General features: G+C 55.3%; 1 protein-coding gene across 2 annotated transcripts in view; it reads right to left on the reverse strand.

The window, feature by feature from the left end:
• Window positions 1-22,271, reverse strand: part of NECTIN1 (nectin cell adhesion molecule 1) — a 68,563-nt gene that overhangs the window by 17,629 nt on the left and 28,663 nt on the right. For both annotated transcript variants that reach the window (XM_005579935.4, XM_074015450.1), the window contains exon 2: window positions 154-513. In XM_005579935.4, coding sequence (XP_005579992.1) covers window positions 154-513 — 360 coding nt within the window. The remainder of the gene's footprint in view (window positions 1-153; window positions 514-22,271) is intronic.

Raw genomic sequence — 22,271 nt, forward strand, 5'->3', positions numbered from 1 at the left:
CTGGCTAGAAGGGACTGGAAGCCTCATGCCTGGAATGATGGGAGCATGCCCACCCAAGGGGGATGTCTGGGGTCACTGAGGCATCCTGAGGATGGCCATGCCCCAAGGTAACAGGCCTCTGGATGAACAGCGAGGGGGCCCAGGGCAGCTTACCCATCACCGTGAGATTGAGCTGGCTTTCCCGATTGCCCGTAGGGAAGGTAGCAAACTCGCAGATGTAGACACCCTCATCCTCCAGCTCCAGGCGGGAGAGGCGGATGGTGCCATCGGTGAAGGAGGGCCGCAGGAATTCCACGCGCTCGCGGTAGGGAGCCAGCACGGACACGCCCATGGATGGGTTGTAGATGGCCACGTTCTGCTTGGAGCCGTTGGTGGCTTGGGTGATCTTCTGCCACGTGACCTGGGTGATCTTCACGCTTGGCAGCGGGTTGGCAAAGCTGCAGTGCAGAACCACGTCTGTGCCGATGAAGCCATACATGGAGTCGTTCACCTGGACCACCTGGGAGTGGGCGCCTGGCCAGGAGGACGGCAGAAAGTGGTCAGTGTCAGGCGTAGCCTCCCCCCACCCACACAGTTCCCTGTGCTCTGGTCTTGTCTTTTATAGCAGTCATTATTGTTTTTATTCTGATTGTAAAAATATTAATTACTTGTTATAAAAACACTCTAGGCAACACTGAAAAATCATGAGAAGAAAGTGACAACATCCCATGATCCTTCTGCTCAGGATAATCTTGAAGGATCTATCTTCTTTTACTTTATATTTGTGTATATCCACATAACCATCTATCTATTTTAAAAAGTCAGAATCATGCTGTACATATTATCCCATAAGCTGCTTTTTCCCTTAGTGATAGATTATAAACATCACTCTGTGTTAGTAAACATATGTCTGCACCTTCATTTTTGGTTGCTTTTCGAGCAGAGCCCCAGCCTGGGAGCCATGCACCGACTGCTTTGCCTTCCTGGGCCTTGGTCTCCTCCTCTGTTAAGTGGGGCGGAGAATCCAGTCCTCTCTACCTCACAAGGTTACTGGGGGAACCAAATGGCGTGATGGATGAGAAGGTGCGTCAGAAGCAGGAGGCTCTGGGTGAGCTTGAAGGCCCACGGTGACTGTCATCATGGCCACCCTGCTGTCTTCTCCCACACAGCTGAATCCTCATGCCCTGGTGTACTGGCTGGGCCCCCTTACCCAGCTCGGCAGAGGGAAGTGAGCACTGCATAAGGCAGCCTCCACTAGCTCCCCATGGCCTTCAGAGTGAAGTCTAAATGCCTTCTCCTAGCAAGACCTCCTTGCACATGCCTCTTGTCCACCTCTCTCCATCAGCCACACTTTCCCACCGTATCAGACTGGGCCCATCCTCAGAACATGCCACATTCCTGGTTTCCTTCCCTCTTCCTCCCATTTATTCAGCCGCGATTTGCCGAGTGACATATTCCAGGATCTAGTGTGAGCATTTGGGTCATATCAAGGAGCAATTCAGTCCCGGCCTCCATGGAGCACAGAGCCTATCCACTCAATACTCCTAGACTTTTACCCAGGCAGCTCCCTCCACCTAGACGGCCCTTCCCCTTCTCCACCTGTGGACTGCCCCCTGAGGCCACCTCAGGAGCTTCCCTGATCTTCCCCACCAGAGCTAACCTGGCCACCTCTAGCTCGGCTCTTTCCTGCCTTGGAAGGTGGTGGTTACACATCTGACTTCTCTACCAGACTGTGAACTCCTCCAAGGGCAGGGTCTGTCCTTTCCATCTCTGTATCCCCAGTGCCCAGCGCAGCACCTGGCACATGGTAGATGCTAGTAAATATTTGTTACTACACAAATCGCAATGGAAGTAAAAAGAGCAGACATTTGCAAGAAGGAGGGAGTGAAATTCCCTCCACTCTCCACATGGGTTATGTTATCCCCTTTAGAATGTCCTTTGTTTGGGCTTCCTTACCCCTGAACTTGGCTCAGCTCCATTAACGTGGGGCAGCTGTCCCCAGCACTAGGCTGTACCCTCCAGCTCTCTCCTGAGTCCTGCCAACTCCCCACAAGCCGTGTCCTTGCTGTCATTTGTATCCCTCATGTTTTTGTATCCTTACTTCACTCACTTTATTGAGCGTCATCAATAGCATCAATAACACCAGGCCCTGTACTAACCCAAGGCAGGGGGAGGGCCTAAATGACCAAAGGAGTCTGGGATCCAAGAGTGGAAATTTGGGGCTTATGCTCACTCGCCTCCTCGGCATGACGGGGACATTGTTGCAGCACAGGCTCCTCTGAGGGCCCCAAAACCCATGGTCAGTGCAGTAAGTTGCTCCCCTCTCTTCTGCTCGAGAGGCCACGGGCCAGGTCTCTAGGTCACTGCAATATCCCTGGTGCTCAGCATAGAGTAGCTACTCAAGAAATACTTGCTGCATAAGTCTATCTTTGGCTTCACCAAGTCAGGCCCTGCCATGTTCTGAAAGTTTCCCTGAGGTTCCCCCTTCTCTGTGCTGATGCACATCCACGCAGCCCTTCAAGGCCCATCAGGCCTATCCCCAGCCTCGCCCCTCCAGCTGTCCCCTCTGCCAGCCTGTGGGGTGCTTCAGAGCTGATGTTCCCTGGCAGAGGCCCCATGGGCTGGGAATACAATGGGAGAAGCATCCAGCCACGAGTTGGGAGGGCTAGGCTGTAGCCTGCCTCTGCCTTTAGCAGGCAGTGGGACCGTGGCCAGTCACTTCCCCTTTCTGAGCCCTATCTTCCTCCTCTGTAAGGCAGTAGGCTGGCCTCCCAAGTCCCAGTGGTCCTCCTGGCCTTAACTGTCTGATGGCAGCCCAGTGCAGCTGTGGCCCCACTCCAGAAACAGTCCCATGGTGAGGTCAGTGGGCCAGACGGCCCAGCACTCTTGCTGACGGGCTAGCTGGCAAGCAGCTAAGCCCTAGGCCCTCTCCAGCAGGATAATTGGGTGCTCCCCACCCCTCCCCCAGCCTGCTGGAGGCTGCCCAGCGGCTGAGATAATGTGGGCATAATTGGGGAACTTGCGCCACACAAAGCCAGGAACAGGAAAAGCCAGTTGGGAGGGCTTGGGCCCCAGGTGAGAGCACAGGGAAGGGGTGTGGGTTCCAGGAGCCATTTCAGGGTTGGTGCCATGCATGGTGGACCCACAAGGGGAAACAGCCCTCTGAGCCCCTGCAATCCTGTCTCCTCTCGTCCCCTGAAGGTGTGGAGGCAGGCAGGGCACAGTCCCTGGGGCACAGGCTGACATTCATTGGCTACATCTTCAGTGGTGACCTCACCGTCAGAGCTGTGTCAATGCCAGGAGTGGAGATGGCTGATAGCGGCCAGGCATGGGGTGGGGAGGGTGCTGAGAGGTAGCCGGGCACCCCAGAGGCCCCCTTACATCTACCAATCCCTCACCAGGCAGGGGCGGCCCTCCCCAAGCCCATGTCTATGTTGGGGTGGAGGTTGCTTTTTTCCCTCCACTGTGGCACTCCCAGAAGCAACCACATGGTGGGGAAGTAAAGGATGTCCCTAGCCTCTCTCTTACTGGGCACCAAGTAGGTGCCCCTAGCCCTGACCCTTTATGCCCTGGTGATGGGCAGGGTGGGGTGGAGAGGGGAGGATCTTTAAGGAGCAGGTACAGACTCACTTTGGCGTTTGCCTCTTTGCCACATCTGACTGTTAACAAGGCCAGGGGAGCGGGGGTGGTGAGCATAAGGCAGCTCTTGGAGTAAGGGGCTTGGGGTCATTAAGGGTGGGGATTGGATCCCAGAGTTCTGGAATTGGGAGGTGCTGGAAGATTTGAAAGGCCTAAAAACTCCACTTCCCCGCTCCAGACTTAGGGTCCGGGAACCTAAGCCTCTTATTAGGGGCTGCCTGCCTTGGTCCAAGGACTCAGGGTTGGGGAGAAGGACTCTCGTTCTTTAGATTGGGAGGTTTTCAGAGGGGAGCAGAGTCCAGGTGTCTCTAACAGGCGGGGTTAGAATGTCAGAGTCAACAGAGGAGCAGGGATCACCACCAGAAAGAAAGAGAAAGAGCTGGATGGGAGCAAGAATCCCGGAACAGGTGGGCCATGAGAAGGCAGGATTGATTAAAGGCAGCCTGCTCCAGGGACAGGCAGAAGAAACAGGGGGTTAAAGACTGCACAGCCCCTCTTCTTGCCTGTCCAAGCTTCTCCAGACACTGCAGCCCTGACAATCTGAAAGCTGAGCTGACGTCTCCCACCTTCTGAAGGCTGTTCCGTCACCACCCTTTCAGGCAGCATGGCGGGGCTGTTAAGAGCCAGGCAGTAGGGGTTTGCATCCACCTCTGCCATTGATGAACTGTGCAACCTTGGCCAAATGACTTAACCTCTCTGTAGCTCAGTTTGTACCAAGGTTGCACATCTGCAAAATGGGGATTATAATAGTTAATACCTGCCCTATAAAACGGCTGTAAGGATTAAAAGAGGGAGTCCATGGGAAACTCAGAAAGCAGCACTTAGGACAAATGAAAGGCTCATTAGATGCTAGCTTCCATCATCATCATCACCATCATCTTTCATCTATGAAGCAATAGGGCCTCCCTCCCTGGAACTTCATTCAACAAATATTTGCTGAGCGCCTACTCCATGCTGGACACTGTAGGGAGTGCTACTAGGCACCCTCTTCCAGGACGCCCTTGTGACTGTCATCTCTTCCTACTCAGCTGACAGCTCTATTAATACCCCAATAACATGTAACACTGACCTGTACCCCTTTATCTTCTACTTCCTGGCATATGTGTCTAGCCTGTCTACTGTCTCCCAACCAATTGTAAGCCCCTGCAGGAGATGAAAGGAGCAGGCCTGGCCTTGGGTTGAGCTGACCATGTCACGCCTGACACTGGCAGGGTCAAGGGCTTGGGGAGTTCCCTGCTGACTTTCTCTGATTCCCTAAGCAGTCAGGACTGGTCCACAGAACACATCCTCTTTTCTTCCTTGCAGGTTCCCTCTTACATGAGAAGCAGAGGCTGGCCCAGATGCGGGAACTGGGACCACTAAAATGGTAGCATATTGGAGCTTAATGGACCATGCAATCCATCATTTACAACGATTGGAGGGATTAGGTCACCTGCCCAGGGACACAGAACAGTAGCACCCAGCCCAGTGCTTTCCCACCCTGCCACAAAAACAGACTCTGGCTCAATCTAACTCCCTGGGGCCTCTTTCTGGGTGGTGTCCCTCCTAGAATATAACCTCAGTGACTCCTTTGCCCCTTGTGAGAAATGGCACAAACACCAGCTACAATACTGGTATGGCCACTGCATCTGCAGGTCACCTGACTGGGTGTCAGGTGATAGGTCAGAAACAGGGGCTTTGGGGATCCCAGGTGTGTGTGTGTGTGTGTGGTGGGGGGCACCTGCAGGAGGCTACAATGTGCTGAGCAATAAGAGCCAGAGAGGTGGGGAGTGAAGGGCAGAGGCATCCATAGAACCTGTGCCCTCAGCAGAGGGGCTCTTGTATCCCACAGATATCAAAAGAATCAGTCTTGTTTTTTTTTTTTTTTTTTTTTTTTCTGACTTCAAGCACTGCCTATATTGTCCCTGACCACCCTATGAGCTCCAGGATCTGGGACCCATGCCCCTGGGGCTTGTTCTCAAGTGCCTCAGTTTCCCCACTAGAGCTCAGGTTGGGCAGTTCAGGCTGCCTCGCTTCCCAGAAGTGCTGAGCCAGCATGACGGGCCTCAGGCCGGCCCCCTGAGACGTCACAGACCTGCAAACGCCTGAGCTCAGCAACAAAACACAAAGGCTCCTCAGTTGTGGTGGACAAACCTGCTCCCCAAGGCCCTGCCTGCCGTGGAGCTCATCCGCAGGCCAGGGCCACAGGTTCCCACGCAGTGGGGTGTGGCGCACTCCGCTCCCCACATACCCGCTTCCAGCAGTTTCTCTTCCTGCCCTTTTAAATCCCAGACCCCTCTCTTCCTAGCAAAGCAGGCTGGAACTGGGCTCAGGGGTAGGTGAAAGTGGGTACCTAGGTGAGGCGAGGGGGATTCGGGGCTTCCTGGCATGAACCGCTTCTTTTGTACTGGCTGTGCCAGCCCACCCCAGCCCCTCCTTTCCTGAGACTCTGCCTGGGGGCCTTGAAGTGGCTGGGCAGAGGCGGCCGACCTGGCCTGGAGTAAAGTGGCGGCACATTGCAGAGAGGGAGTGGGTCTGTGTGCACGTGTGTGTCTAAGGTGGGTGCTGAGCTCCCCCATAAGGGCCTCTATGAAATCGATATTCTTCGGGATGCATTTCTAGGGCTTTCCAGGGATGCTCCCACCGCAGCCCAGGAACTGGCAGAAGGATGTCCGGTGAGAAACCGGCTAAGTGGTAAGTGGGAGTGACTCACCCACTGGGAGGGGCAGGGCCTCCATCTGAAACCCTGCTGAGGCAGCACAGTGACCTAAAGGGTATAGGCCCCCTCCTCCCCATGCAGCCGCTTCCCCGAATGTCAACTCCCAGGGCTGGCCAGCTCCATACCTTCTGAAGTCAAGGCCAGCTCCACCTCGGAGAGAGGCCGACGTGGAGGAGCGTGCGATCAGGACACCCACCCCCTTTCTGGGGTCCCCTCCTTTCACAGGTTTGCCAATCAGTGTCACCTAGACCCCGATCATTCTGTCAGCAAAACCCAGAAGGCAGAGCTCTCACTGAGCTTGTCCTGTCTCACTTCCCCATTAGTCCAGGAGATTCACGGGTGCCCAGTCCTGCCTCCAGACTCCCCTCTACACTCAGGATGGGGAGGAGGGCTCAGCAAGGAAGCAGAAGCAGACCCAGCAGACCCAGTTCTTGTCCTGGTGCTCTAGCCACCTTTCTCTGGGGCTGGGCACAGTCTGGACTTGAGTCCGGCCTGGCCTTGCACTGCTGTTAGTCTAGCATCTCTGTGTCCCCTGCCGCCTGCAGTGCAGAGACTTTGGCTGGTGGGAGGTGCTGATAACATCCCATGAGCCCACAGTCAGGGGCTAACTGCTACCATCCAAGTCAGTGCCTCCGCCTCTCCTTTGGGGTCACAAAAACTGCCGATGTTTTCCTCTTGCCTGATGATCCCCCAACTCCCCACATTGAGCTGTTTAATGATGGGCTGTGGGGCTGGAGCCCGGCACCTTGGGAGGGAGAGCACAGTGTGTGGGAGAGGAGGGGGCGCGGCAACCTGGGAAAAGCCCTGAGAGAAGGAGCCAGCGCAGGAGCCCAGGATCTTCCAGACAGGCCAAGCTGGCCAGGCTCTGCTTCCCTGGCAGTACAGAAGCCCGGGACGGCAGCAGTGATGGCGGTGCTCTGGCAAGTCCCGCCTCCCTCCAGCAGGACAGGCTGGGGGACAGAGATGAGTCAGGGAGCTGAGTTTTGCCTTCTCCCACCAGGTGGCTGAGGACACTTGGACTCTGTCCTGCAGGCCTGTTTCATGCTGGCTGCCCCATCCCCACCGCCCAACGTGGGGCTGGTCCTGAGCCAGCCTCTGACTCCATTGTGGCACCCCAGGAACACAGAGCCTCTCTCGGCCCTGCCCGCCTCTAGTCTTCAAGGCGTCCTCTTGGACCATTCTCCTGTACCTGCCACCTTTGCTCTGCTCACCTGGACGTTGGGAGAGGCGGGCTCTGGTCCCCACTACTTGGTCACTGTTTTTCTATATGGCCTTGCATAGGGTAGTTTCCTTTGCTGTAAAATGGGAGTATTGGCTCTGATTACCTTGGGGGACTGCACTTTGGACATGACCTGTCCAGCTCTCTCTGACCCAGCTGTGCCTTTGCCTTGGATCAACTTCTGGAGACCTATCTACCAAGTGGCTGCTCTGCCTCTGTACACTGCCCAGCTCTTTCAGGAAGACCTCCCAGGTTAAGTGGAATGCCAGGAAAATCCAGGCCACAGCGTGGCAAAGCTGGAGCACACAGGAGCTCTCCAACAGTCAAGTAATCACCAAGTCTTACTGATGCCAGCTCCTCAACAGCTTTTGAATTCTTCTTGATTTTCCAGGCCCACTGGTCTCGATTCAGACTTCCTAAGCCCCCTCCCGCTAGTGCATACCTGCCTCCACCTCACCTCCGGCAGTCTCCCTTTCTTATTTTTTCAATATTCCTGGGCTGAGTCTTTGCACTAGCCCTTCCCTTTGAACCTTAGCACCTGCCATCTCATGCCTCCCTCCATTTCCCCAAGGCTTGCCCCTTGTCCAGGCCAACATCATCCCTTCCCTAGTCCACTCTGCATCACGCTAAGTCTACAGTCTCCTGCCTCCAGCTGTGCCCTGTAAGTCCTTCACTCAGCTGCCAGAGCGATCTCTGTAAAATGCAAATCAGTTACTACTTCAGACCCTCCCATGGTATCCTGCAGCCCTCAGGATGAAGGTTTTCCGGGCTCTAGACCCTATCATGGGCATCCCCATCCTCCAGCCACTTCCTCTCCCAACTTTCTCTCTCTTCCTTGCCACACTGAACAATCCTGTTGGTTTAGGTTGCTGCCTCGGCTAAAACTGCACCACTCCCCCGTTACCTGCGCAAGTCCTTTTCATTCCTCCCTGAATCACCTTAGAGTTGACTTTCAAGGGGGAGGCTTCCCAGAGCCCTCCTCTTCCTACCATCATGCATTGGGTGTTCCTGCACCCCCAGGGTCCCAGTATCTCAGCGTGCACCTGTCACAGTGTTTCTCCTACTGAGTTTGGAAAAGGCCAGGACTTCAATCAACCCAGTGCCTGGCACATGGGAAATGCAGGGGGCTCAAGTGGCAGGTGGGAAAGGCTGTGAGCAGCTGGGGGCCCGAGCCAGGGTTAGCCATTTCTCAGGTCTGACTGCAGCTTCCTGGAAACTGTACATTATGCAAAAGGCAGGAATGGAGAGTGAAGCCTCACACCTGCATGGAAGGGAAGCAGGTCAGGGTCTGAATCTTCTCCTTCCTTGACTGAAAGCAGAAAGCCATGTCCCAACAGGGGGAAGGTTGGCCCGATCCCTTGCCCACCTCCAATCCCATGTCTTCTGCTTGCTTCCCTGAGACATTTCTCAATTCCTTTCCTCTCTCCTCTGCCCCAGTTCCCAGCACCTAGGCCCTCTTCCTTCCTCATGCCAGACCATAAGGTGACAAACATTTTTCTCACCCAAGCAAACTGCATCCCTGAAGCCCTGCTCTGGAGATCTTAGCCTTGTTTGTGTCTGCACTCCCCGGTTCATCGCCCCTCCCACCACTGCTGGGGCTTCTGCTGTCCCAGCCTTTCATGGTCTGGCCAACCTGGAACCCCCTGGCTCTGAGGCCAAGATTCAGGCAGGTTCCATTATCTGTCGCGGATGCCAACCCTCTCCACCCCAGCTGCAGCAAACGACACTGTCTCGTAGCAGACACGGCAGCCTGGATTTCCCTCGGCAAGTGTGCATTTTTAATGACACATTTTGGGGAGTGTAGGCAGCAGCCTCTTTGGAAGGCTAGTGTGGGGGTGGGAAAGGCGGGGGGCTGCCGAGAAAGCAGAGGGAGAATTCCCTAGGCTTCCCCGGAGAATCTCTTAAAAGCTCAGTATTGACATCTGCATTGTCTCAGCCCTGCAGGCTTCATGCTGATGTTCAACACCTGTTTGGAAGCAGAGGGTTCTCGATCTGCCTCATCCCAGGAAGGGCCTGTGGAGCCACCCCAGTGCCCAACCCTCTCGATGCCCTGTCCAGCTATGGGCAGCTGCCTGCTCGGATGTCTGTGGGGGTGAGTGGAAGGCAGTGGGGGAAGGTATACAATGCCTACCTGCAGGGAACGTTCATTCTAATAGGGATGGGGTGGGAGCTCTAGGGATTGTGTAGAAGGCCCAACAGAGGAGAGATTAAGAGGAACACGGGTGGGGGTGTAGAAAGTAATCTGTGAGCTCTGACTTTGAATTCAGATAGACCTGGGTTTGTGTCTGCTGCATTTTAGCTGGTTGACTTCGAGAAAGGTGCATTAATCTCTCCATGCCTCAGTTTCCTCATGTATAAAATGGGGCCAATAATAGCACTATCTCCTAGGGCTGATTTGAGGATCCAATGAAATAATTCAGTTATGCTCTTGGCATAGTGCTTGGCCCATGCTACACAAGCAGTTGTATTATTCGCTAGGAGAAAGAACCTACCTAGAAATCACATGCGCTGGTTCCCTGATTCCCATCCCAGCTCTAAGCCCACCCTGTGATCCTGAGCAGGCCCCTGCAGTGATGAGGCTACTCCCCCAGGGCACGAATGACCTCTGCACTAATGACATTTTGCAGGGGAGACTGTCCTGTTGTGGAGACTGTCCTGTGTGTTGCAGAAGCTTAGCAAGATCCCTGGCCTCTACCCAAGTGCACCCCCTCCACTTGTGATGACAAAATAACCACAGACACCGCATCTCCCATGGCAGGCAAAATCATCCCCAGGTAAGACCACTGGCCTAGAGGAAGGGAGTAAAGCTCAGGCAGGGATGGTGGAGCTCACGATGAACATGCAGGGCTGGCTGTGGCAAGCTGGTGCAGAGAGGAGTGGGAAACATAGTTGGGGGGCACTCTGGTGGGGAATTGCCTTTGTTTGTCCAGGGACAGAGGGTCCAGAGGTGGCTGGGAACAGGGGTGTAGGTCTTCCTGTCTGGAGAGCCTGGACTGTGTAGGAGGGGCAGCGAGTTGTGTTTGGGGGAGACAGGTAGAGAGAACAGGGCCCTCTGGGGAGCTGGCTGTCAGAATATGGGTTATAGAGTGGAATGCGTGTTCTCAGAGGATGCAAGAGGGTAGACAGGGGCAGCGAGGGGAGGGACACAGGGGACACGCAGTGGGTGTTGTGAGCACCTTTAGACGGGGAGGAGAGGGAGGCTACCAAGGTAGGGGCTGGGCTGGGTTTCTAAGAGCTGAAACAAAGTCAGGCAGCGTCTTCCTTCGGCTGGTAAAATGCTATCATTTTGGAAGGATTTTCACCTCATTTGGTTCCTGCTTAAGTGAAATCCACAACATGTGTTCTGTGCATTAGTGGAGTGTTTGTGCTTAATTAGTGGCAAATTCTTTCATATTAAAGTCATTAAGTTTTGCCGTTTGCGCTCCTCACCCTGGGCCTGGTTCTCCTGGCTTTTCTTTGAACACAGGAGGGCCTGATTGCAGACTTGCATGTGGTTCCAGCCTCGCAGCCTCAGGAGCAGCACACACATGTGCACGCACACCTTCCCTGTGGCATTCGGACCCTACAGCACCAGCCCTTGAGCCCGTCCCACCCAGGGCTGGCATCTGGCACTCCCAGCACTTCCATCCATGCCCCAGGCACCTCCTGCTCCCAGGCCAGGCTTTGGAGTCAGAATTCTGCCTGCCCAGAGGCACTCTGCTGTGGGAGGGAGCTGCAAAGTGAGGGACTACTGGTTCAGGCTTCAGGGTGTGGGGGGGCCCTGCTGCTGAAGGGGCAATGAGAAGGCAACCTGACTGTTCAGAAGGTTGGCCCCGCACATTCCAACCAGGCAGCAGGACTAGGAGCTCTGTGCACACTGCCAGAGCAGCAGGTGGGGGGCCACTGGAGTGACATTGGGACGGAGGGCTCTCGACCCCATCCCCTCAAGAAGGCCTTGGTCTCACCAATCCCCACTGCAGTGACCCCTGAGATACTACTTTGTAGCCACAGCACAGTGGTGACCTTGAACTCTTGGACAGTGAGTGGGGAATCAGTGACCAGAGCCCCAGAGCAATCTCTTCCCTCCACCTGCTTCCAAAGCCGCTTGAGAAGAAGGAAGGATCTGCATAGGCACCAAACCTGCTGTTTCATTTCTGGGCAGAACTCACCGGTCTGGACCCAATGAGGGATACTGTGCTCAGATTGCACACGAGGTCTGGGTTAGACGTAACATTCCCAGGTGGGGCTGGGCCTTCTGCTGAACCTTCCCTGTACGGATGATCCGAGAACTGCACCAGGCCTTGGCACAAGGTGCTCAGGGCCTCTTCTGTACCTGGACTTAGGCGGTGCCAGGAAAGGGAGCTGTGATGCTGGAGGAGACAGCGGGAGCTCCTCTCCTCACAGCCCCTCCTTGGTGAAACTTCACCCTGTAGGGTCTCAGGTGGCACAACCATGGACTGAGACCCCAGCAGGCCAGCCTCTCTTTCCATGTCTCCCAGCTCAGGGGTGTCTCCATCCAAAAAAAAACCAAAAAAACCCAACAAACCCTTCCTTGCTTCCTTGCCGCCCCACGAGCTCTGCTCCTGGATCAGGGATCTCAGAGCTAGGGGGTAGCAGTCTTTATCTGATGCACTTCAATGACCAGGGTCTGGGGCCAGAAAAAAAGGGGGGATGGGAAACAGAACTGAAAGGCTTAAAAAGTCGAGTTTTCTCTTGACTTCTTCAGCTAGTGTGTCCCCAGGAACCCCCACCAAAGGGTCTCCGGCAGGACTACTGGAGGTGGGCCAGAGGGCGGGTCCCCCAGGCACCAGCAGATCAGGGCCTCAGGACTGCTGGGGTAAGAGGAGGTAAAACTGCTGGCCCTGTGTTCCCTCGGCGGATGAGAGGACCCAAACCCCACAGAGGGGAGACCAGCCCACGCCCAGATGTTCAGGCTTATGTCTGAGTAGCATCTGGGTGGGGCCTGGGGTGGGGAGGGTCCACATCACAGGATGCAACAGAGGTGGGGGAACTCGGGGACCGGGGCAGGGACTCTGAGTGGCCCTTCCATCATTGCAGAAGCCACTCACTTTTCACGCCACTCCCCACCTCAACCTACGTTCCGGCTCAGCTACCACCCCAACCCCGATTCTCTCTCCTGGCCAAGGGTCCTGTGAAAATGAGCAGTTATCCTCCAAACATAAGCAATGACCTTTTGTTCAACTAGCACTGGGCCTCCCAAACTCATCCACCCTCTCTGAGGACACCAGCCTGAGCTGGAATACCCCAACTCAACGTACTTGCCCCAGTGTTAACCACTGAAAGCATTCCCCCCAACCACCGACAGAAATCCCAAGAGTAGCCCCCGCCCAGGTCTCAACATCAGTGCCAACCTAGACCACAACACAAACCCGGGTCATGACCCCAACCCGAGTGTTAACCTCTTCCCGGTTTAACCACGGAACGAAGCAAACTCCAAGCATGGCCCGCAGTGCAGCAGCCGGCCTGAGCGCAGCTCCTCTGGAGCTCCAGGTCTAAACTCAGCCCCAGCTTGGGGTCACCCCGGAGGGCAGGCAGCCACGGCCCACAGTTTTCTTTCCACCTGAGAGTCCCCCATCTTGGGTGGGCAGAGAAAGTGGGGTCTTCAAAAAGTCATGACATGGGGTTTTTGGGAGAGGCCAGCCGAGCTGAAGGCTGCCCTGTGGGTGTTCTGCCTGCAGGGGGCACGGTGCTGTCTGCTCTCTGCCTTGCTCTCACCCCGCCACAGCAGGGCCTGTGGGCACGTCCAGATCCCTGGGCTGTCCCTTTCCCCAGTGCCCAGAAGGCTGAATGGGCGGTGGGAAGGCAGAGGCTTCCTCGTTTTTCTTGGTGCTAATGTCAGCCTTGGCACTTAACTAGCAGTAGAAGCTATGAACAAGCCTCCTAACTTTCCCGAAACCCAGCCTTTGCACCTGTAAATGGCCCGAAGCACATCCACCCCATTCGGTTGGAGGGAGAACTCCTGTATAAAATGACCTCCCCAGTCCCAGGAGTCTTCTGGGAGCCCTCCTGCCTGGCCTGCCCCGCTCCCAGCTCCCGGCTGTCATCCTCCCTTCCTCCCTCTTTCTCGGCAGCACTGAAATCATCACTTGGCAAAATGCTGAGGGGAGCACATCCCTCTGCCGCCGCGGCCTGTCTTCTTCCTGCCCTGCCAGGCAGGGGCATGTGGGGTGAGGGGCCTGAGAGGCAGAAGGTAGAAGCTCTGAGCTTGGCCACATGTCCCCAGCTCCACCTGCTCCCTCCCAGCATCCCCCATGGTGTCAGAGTTTCGAGAGTGGGGTCTTTCCCATCCTTCCCCCGCCCGACCATCCCTCTGCCCAACACGAATCTATCAGGAGCCTCGCCCAGCCCCGCTTCCAGCTCAGACTTGTCGGGGTTTCAGGAGTCACTGGGTAGGGGCTGGCGTGCCAGGGCCTGCTCCGCATCCTGCCTCACGGAGGAGCCAGCACGTAGGCTTGGGGCTCGCGCCCAGCTGCGGATGCAGCTCAGCCTCGGTGGCCACCTGCTTCCCTTCCCTTCCCTCCTTCCATTCCCATGCCCTCTTGGCTCTGCGCAGAGAGGCCCCTGAAAGCCCAGGAGTGGCTTGTGGCAGTGATGTGTGTGTGTGTGTGTGTGTGTGTGTGTGTGTGGGTGACAGGGGTGGGAAGTGGACCCCATGTTTGCCACATCTGGGAAGAGTGCTGCCTGCCTCCTTCGGCCACCCCAAGGTTGGGCCCATCCCCCTTAGCAGCAGCAGAAGCTGGGGCTCAAGTGCTCCCCTTCTTCCCTCCCTGGGAGAAAAAGTACGAAAGGGTCAGGTTGCCTGCCAGGACCCTCCCAAAGGATGGCAAAAACAGTTAACACGTGCACTGCTGATCTGTGCCAGGCCGGGGGCTGGGTATTTACATACATTAATTCACTTGCTCCTTACAACACCCCAGGAGCGAGATTGTCCCCGTCTTAGAGATGAGGAAACTCAGGGAGGTCAAGTCATCTGCCCACGGTCACGCAGTCTGCAAGGCTGATTCTGATTGGGGCAGTCTGTCTCCACAGGTGATGTTCTTCACCACACTCGTGGCTCCATGGCCTCCCTTTCTCCCCTTCCTGGGGAAAAGAGTGGCCAGCACCCTCTGAACCAGACCTGGGTGAGCAGCCCCTGTCTGCTGGCAGTGCTGGCCTAAGGCTGACGATGGGGCTGCTGGGAGCTCCTTGTAGAGAGGGCAGGCACCATCCCCCCGCCCCTGCCTGTCCTCCTTCACTCTGGGGGAGGCTGAGCTGACACCTCCACCTCCCCCAGGACTACAGGGGCTAGCAATCCCGGCAGCCCAGCACAAGGATATGACTGAAGACTCCAGACATGAAAAGCCCCCATTCTTCCCCTGTTCCCCTTCCCTCCTCGTCCCAGAGCTCAGACACTTGACTTCCAGTCCAAACCCTGCCACTCTCGGGGTGTGTGTCTCCCTGTCTGCCCCTCAGCTCCTCCACCTGTGAAACCTGGAGGTGGCACCTGTACCCATTGCCTCCTGGGGCTGTGGGGTGGTGAGGGCCAAGTGAAAAAGGAATGCTGAGCGCCTCTGAAAACTAAAGGGTGAATGACAGTCTGCAGGTATCAAGTACCTGTGATGTCATCCATTTACATGTAAAATCTCATTTAATCTTCACAACTACCCCAGGTGGGGAGTCCCCTCAGCCTCGGGCCAAGAGAGGAGAGTGACTGCCAAGCTCTGTCCTTTCCCAAGGCCCAGGAATTGAAGGTGCTGTTATTCTTTTCCTCGTTTTTCACTCAGCCCCTCCCACTCTGGGCCATGACCACCATGAAGCCCAGGAAGTGGCAGCAGGTGCTTGTGAAGAGTCAGCAGAGGCTCCTCACACCCCTCCCTGAGTTGGGGCACTGGGGTCCTGGGAGGCCCAGCTCAGCCTCCAAGACAAGTGGGGGGCTCTGACACACCTCTAATGTTGGATGGTGAAGCCGGGTTTCCTCAGCCGAGGCTGCTGGGATAGCACACCAAATTAGCTTAATGAGTGAGGCCCAGCTTTAATAGGGGCCCTCCGTGTTGCAGCGCCGACTCCTGCTTTCATTTTTAATGCTGGGAAAGGGTGGGTTTTCTTTTTCTCTCTGCCCCGTGCATTTTCACCCTGGCTAATGACACTCAGAAAGGCCCCTACCACTGCTAATTAGATTTAATTACTGGGGTAATTAATGATCTGATTGGAAAACTAAAACATTGTGGGTGAATTTTGTGTATAAATAGGAAAGTCAAAGGGACAGGGAACTCAGGCTGAGACCAGTCTGGGGCGGGAGGAAAGACCAGGCTGAGCATCGGTCAGCTGGCAGCTCTGAGACAGGGACCGTCTGCTCTCGGCTCCCCATTCACAGAGGGGAAAATGGAGGGGCAGAGAAGGGGAACTCTTCCAAGGCTGCCAAGAAGTTGGTGGGAATCAGGGGAAGCAGGAGCTGGCAGGGTCAGACCCAGGGAGAAGAGGGGCGGGAAGGGGTGACTTGAGCCTGGATGGCTTGGCGCCATGGTTCAGCTGGCTCAGTAGTGTGATCATGGCCCAGGAGCACCTGGGCAAGAGTTATCAACTGAACACTAGCCCATAGAAATGTACTGTGGTGGCCTCTCTTGTTGTGGTTACAAAGACCCAGTCTCTGGGTCACCAGATAAGCAAATAGCTCAAGCCAGGAGGCAGCCAGGTTTGGCGAGAAAGAGCAGTTGGGAGGCCTGGGTCCCCTGGAAGCTCACTGCCTCTCACTGCAGAAGGTTCTGTCTCTTTCCTGCTTGGCTCACAGCCGCCTGCCTTGGCCTGAAGTGATGTGGGCTGGGGAGGGCAGGGTGGGCAAACACATTTGCTGATGGTGACACACCAGTTTTGTATTACTCTGGGGAGGGGAACCCTGGAGGAAGAAATAGCGGGGAGAAGGGGATGGGGATGCTGGTTTGGTCCATGGTCCACTCCAGGGCAGGCCCACAATGATACCTCTGTGCTGAGGGCCTGAACCCCGGTGTCCTGCTGCCCCCCAGGCATCTTGCCCTCCATGTGCACTGAACTCCTCTCTCCAGCTGCTCCTTCAGCCCTCCCCCTCCCAGGGCCCAACCATAGTCGCATCAATATAGCCCCTTGACTCTCCTTCTGAAGGTCCAGAATACAGCCCTTCAGCTCCCTCGGCTTCCTGCAACTCCACAGGGAGGTGAGGCTCCTACTGTTTCTTATCTGGAATCACAGTACTGAAAATATCACACCTTTACTGAGCACTCACTGTCTAATGGGTATTACGTTAGGTAATCCGTCTCCCTAGCATGCTGAGAAACTGAGGCTCAGGCTCCTGAAGGGATCTGTCCAAGCCACACTGCTAATAAGTGGATTTAAATACAAATCAGATCTTGTTACACAAGTCCCCAGTCGCTCTCCACTGCCTTGGGGTAAATCTAAACTACTTATCAGGCCTTCACAATCTGTCCCTGCCCATATTCCCATCTCCCTCTCCCACCCCTCCCAGTTCCCTACCCTCCCTACCAGTCCCCGCTGCCAGTGGAAAACTCCTACCCACCCTTCAACACTCAGGTCCCACGCTGCCACCAGCTCTGACCTCAGGTTCCCACAGCACCTGGCTCCTTGCTCAAACAGCTCTCCCTGGCACACAGTGTTGGCTGTGCCATGAAGACAGATGTGCTCACCCCCGATGTCCCAGCACACAGCCTGACGCCCTGGATCCAGGTCTGCTCGATGAACTGCGAGTCAGAGTCAAATCCCAGAGAACATACTCAGGGATGGGGGTGCCTGGTGGCTTCTCAGGTCACTGCAATCTTTTAATCAAGACTTCTTAGGAAGCTGAGTGATCAAAGAAGGACCAGAATCCCTGGTGAGGGCCATGCTTATTTACCAAAATGAGAGTCTCTGTAAGAGAAAGGCTGATGGGCTGCATATGTGGGGGCTGCATTCAATTCATACCTCCAGTGGGAAGTGGGAGAACCCTCCTTTACTTCCCAGGTCGGTTTGTAAGTGCTGATCCCATCACTCTCCTCCAGCCCCCTTTACCAGGAGGCTCCTGGATCCTGGAATAACCAAGAGGGAAGGCGCTACCCATTTTGTAGATGTTGAAATTAAGACCCAGAAAAGTGGGTGTCTTACATGAGGTTATATAATAAACTAATTGAAAAGCCAAAAAGAATCCAAGTCTCTTGACCCTTCTTCTACATTCTTGGTGCCAAAGGGGTGAGGAAGAGGCAACAAAGCAGAGGCAGCCTCACAGCCCTGGTGGGTGAAGGCATCTGAGTAAGTCTAGATATAGATTTTATTTTTTTAATTTTTGGTAGAGTTGGGGTCTTGCCTAGGCTGGTCTTGAACTCCTGGCCTCAAGTGATAACCACCTGCTTCAGTTTCCCAAAGTTGTTAGGATTACAGGCATGAGCCACTGCACCCAGCCCAAAGGTAAGGGTCTGTCTTTGGAGGGCAGGTTGGTGCCCCCTGCGCAGTGCTCAGCGACCCAGGCTGCCTAGAGTAAGGTGAAGATGGGCAGCACCCCACCCCCCAGCTAGACTTCAGCATAACAGAGAGGAGCGAGCCTCTTGTCAGTGCAATCAGAAGGTGTTCTGGAGTTCAACCCGCCCCTCCCCGCCCCGGGGTGGGGTTGGAGGAGGGAGGGAAGCTGAAGAAGCAGGTCAAAGCAAATCCTCCCCATCTGCCCCACCCCCACTGAGAACGGGCAGAGCCTGAGCCTGTAGGACCAGAACCAGGTGCCCTGTCCTGACATGTCTCAGAGACACAGCTTGAGTGGGAAGTGAGGGAGGTGAGTCAGGGCTGGGTGTTGGGGGCGAGAGAGAGGGGCATGAGGTCTGTCCCATTTCTGAGGACACAGGGACCAGGGCTGGCAGGAACCAGGCAAGGGTGGGTTCCCCTGGATGGGAGTTGCACAGGGTTGGCTCAGTGGGTCTTTGGTCCAAGGCCTCCGCCTCTTCTGGGTTACAGGCTCAGGCAGGCCCCGGAAAGCAGGACTGCTGGCGGCATAGGGGCGGGGCTGGAAGGCATCTTGCCACATTGTCTAGGGAAGAACCGGTGCTGAGGCCTGAGAATAGTGAGATAGCCATGCCATGTCACCCGCACAATGCACACTAAGATCAACAGGAGGCCTGGCAGGGGAGGAAGGAGGGCATCCTGTCTCTCCAGCCCCTCCCCACCTATCAGGCCTGCCCACTCTGTGTGCTGCCCACTGCAGCGGGCAGAAGCCGGGCCTGGGAGGGGCAGCGCTCGAGCAGTTCAGGGAAAGGCCCTCTCACCCACAATAGATGTGGGGGGCGGGGAGGTCGCGGTGAGGATTAGGGCGGGGAGACGCTTTGAACCCCAGAAAGACTGTTGGGAACTGGTTCTTGACTCACAGCCGAGAGAGGGGGGTAGGGAATGGCAAGGGCTTGCACTTTATTATTTTTTCTTTTATGAGATGTAAACTCAAGCAATTAAAAAATATGCATTTTATGTTTACACAATTGGCCCTGCTGTGTCTCTTCATCTTTCCTTCAGCCCTGGTCCCATCAGCACGGTTGGCATTTCACAGCAACTTTTCATCTTCAAAGTGATTAGAGAGATTATGTGCCCAAGCTTTTATAAGTCTCAGCCCCTCTCCTTCATAGGCTCCCTCAACCCTAAAAATAAATACTGGTGGTCAGTATCTGTGCTTCCTGCTTCCCAGAATTCTGGCAGCAAGTTATTTTATTTCTACCACTATTGGCTGAATACCTTCTATCTACCAGGCACTCGGAAGTGCTTCCCTTTTAGGATCTCCTATTTTCACTTCCACCTTCAGGAGCAAGGACTGATAGTCCCATTTTACGGAGGGAGAAACTGAGGCCCAGTGGTTGAGACATTTGCCCAGTTGTATAGCTAAAGGGTGGTGGATCCAGAACCTGAGTCTTCTGGTTGTGGTCCACCGTGATTCCTTTCAGACTGACACTGCCCTTTGGTTTTCTGCCTCGTCAATTAGAACCCTCTCTTAAGACCAGATTCCAGCTTTCTAGGCAGGCAGCGCCTAATCACTGGTGTGCACATTATAAGTTCTCAACAAATTCGCTGAAGACTGATTTCCCCAGAGGACAGGCAGGGTGGGCTGCAGAGGCTGAAGCCCTCAGTGTCCTGCCCAACCTGGGTCTTCTCCCAGCTCCATACCAGGGACAGGGAAGAGGAAAAGAAAGAGCAAAAACTGGGATTTTGGCATGGTAGAGCTCTCGGTGTGGATCCAACTGGTGCCCAGACAGGTAGCTGGGGACCACACCTGCCCAGGCCCAGGCCCTGCCCTGCCTGACATGCCGCCCCAGGCACTAGTTGGCAAAGGCTCCCAAGTGGACTTGGACAGGAAAGTTCTTGGAAAAGCAATTCCCATGCCTGACCCTTTTGGCAAGGTGGCAGCAGATAGAGATCATACCCCGCCAGAGTTGGGGGCCTGAGCCGCTAGACTTTCCCATCTGAAGGGTACTGTCATATACCACCCCCGACGCTGGCAAGGATTTACTCCAAAAACCCCCACCCAGGTGATCAAATCATCTCGTCCCCTTCTTTCACGGTCTTCAGCATATGAGATTCTACCATTTCCCCCTGGGAAACTGCTAAAATGTTCTATACCCTTGAGAAGTAGAGAAGTTCTTCCTAATATCTACCCTCAATTCCTCTTATTATAAGCGAAGCACACTTTGTCCCATGGTGTGCTTGGGCCTGTGGGATCAGGAACCAGGGCTGGGGATCAGGTAGCTCCTCCCCATAAGGAGAGAGCATGAGGAGTAGAGAGGGAGTTCACACGGTGGAGAGACCTGGGGCTGGGCTCTTCCACTCACTGGCAAGTTGCCTTACCCTGTGAGCCTCAGTTTCCTCATCTGCAACAGGAAACCCCAGTTTTTAATATTTTATCACAAAATGGCTATAAGGATTCAGTAAAATAATGTATGTACATGGTTAGCCAAGTGCCTGACACAGAATAATTGCTCTGGAGGTGGCGAACTGATATGTGGGTACCCTAGGATCATGGACAGGGCTGCAAGCTGAGACTATGCCTCAGGGTCAGAGCAAGACCCTTTCTAGCATCCCAAAGTGGGCTCCAGGCCCTCCCCAAAGGCCGCGGCTACTCCCATTTGTGTGGATTCTCTAAGCTGCCCTGTGCCAGCCTGCAGAAAAATGGGCAGCCTCAAAGTTCCACAAAGGGTGTCAGACAGCTCGACTGTTTCCTCGCAAGTCAGCATTCTCACGCTGGCCTGTGGTGCCTGCCCTGGTCCTGGAGTCCTACGGTTTTCGGGTAGGGGCCCAGGAGAGCTCTGCAAAGAGCTAGGATCATCCTCTCTGCAGAAGATAAGGGGAAATGCCATGTGTCTCTGCCAGCCGGCCCCCTGGTAGGTACCAGCACAGGCCTGTGATTATACTGTGGCATGTGATGAGCCCTAAGGATGCAGGAAAGCAAGGACCAGTGCTGGAGCTTTGACCTGAGCTGAGGGGACTTTTCCCAGTCTCTTTCCTGAGTTCCTGGAGTCTAAGAGTTCCGACTGTCCTCAAGGGAACTCTGGGACTCTTTCCCACGGCCGGCCAGCAGACGCCAACTAGCCCAGCTCCTCCCTCTCCCTGAGTTCCTTCTCCCCAGGCTGGCCACACCCAGCTCTGTCAATGCCCAGCCCCGAGTCCTGGAGAGCAGAGGCCCCCGTTCCAGCGGCCCACCCCACCCCTGCACTCTGGGCCCTCTGGCGGACAGGCGCGGCTGGGCCTTGAGGCCTGGCTGGAGTCACAGGATGACTGGAGGTTCCATCCCTGCCAGCTCCCTCATCACCCACAAACATGCAAGGGAGAGTGGCAGAAGCCTGGGGTAGGGCCTTTTGAAAGACGCTCGGATGCATTCCCTGGAGCGCTCATGAAGTCCTTAGCCTTCCAAGGCAGGTGTTAGAAGACAGCTGAAGACATCGAGACTAAGTGGCATTTGGGGTTGCCAAGGTCACGGTTAGTGGCAGAGCCAGGATTCAAACCCAGGTCTCCTGACTCCAAGTGTAGTGTGTACCCCACCAGCTCACCCTTTCTCTCCCAGGCCTGCCTCAGAGGACGGGGTTGCTTTCCAGGCCTAGCTCTGCCGAAAAATCACAACCTCTCTGGTCTCTGTTCCCCCTCTTAAAGTGGGAACCACCACCACCCCAGCCCCTGAGGTCTGGGGAGACCATCAAATGAAACAAACTCTGGAGAGGGAACTGTGTTACCGGAGAAGAGGCACTGTAGCTACACTGTGTTCATGATTCGAGACCCTGGAACAGGACCCTGCGTCTCCTGCTGGAATGAGGGCCCACCTGAGGGTTTTGCCAGGAGGCCTGAGGGAGAATCTGCCCTTGTGGTCACTGAGGCAGGGAGGGGGTGTGGTGTGACCTAGCCTTGGACACTGACCTTTGGTCTGACATCATTGGCATGCACCCCACCTTCCCTGGAAGGTTGCCCGTTCTTGGCTCTAAGAGTCCCTAATGGGATAAATTCATTTAGTTACAATGTCATTTGTCAAGTGCAGACACCTAGTTCATGAAAGGGGCCTGGCTTGGGAGTCAGGAGACCCAGGTACTAATACTGATGCCGCCAAGAGCCAGTGAACTGTGTGGCTTTCTCTTTCCAGGCCTCAGTTTCCTCATTTAAAACACAGGAAGGCTGCTCGGTTGATCCTTCCTTCAGGTTCCGTCTGGCTTGGCCAGCCTGGGGGTCTCTGCTCTGCAGCTACCCTCCAACAGGCTGCCGGTGTGGAAGGCAACAAGCTCTCAG

The sequence above is a fragment of the Macaca fascicularis genome, chromosome 14 (assembly GCF_037993035.2).
Source record: "Macaca fascicularis isolate 582-1 chromosome 14, T2T-MFA8v1.1".
In the NCBI taxonomy this organism is placed as follows: domain Eukaryota; kingdom Metazoa; phylum Chordata; class Mammalia; order Primates; family Cercopithecidae; genus Macaca; species Macaca fascicularis.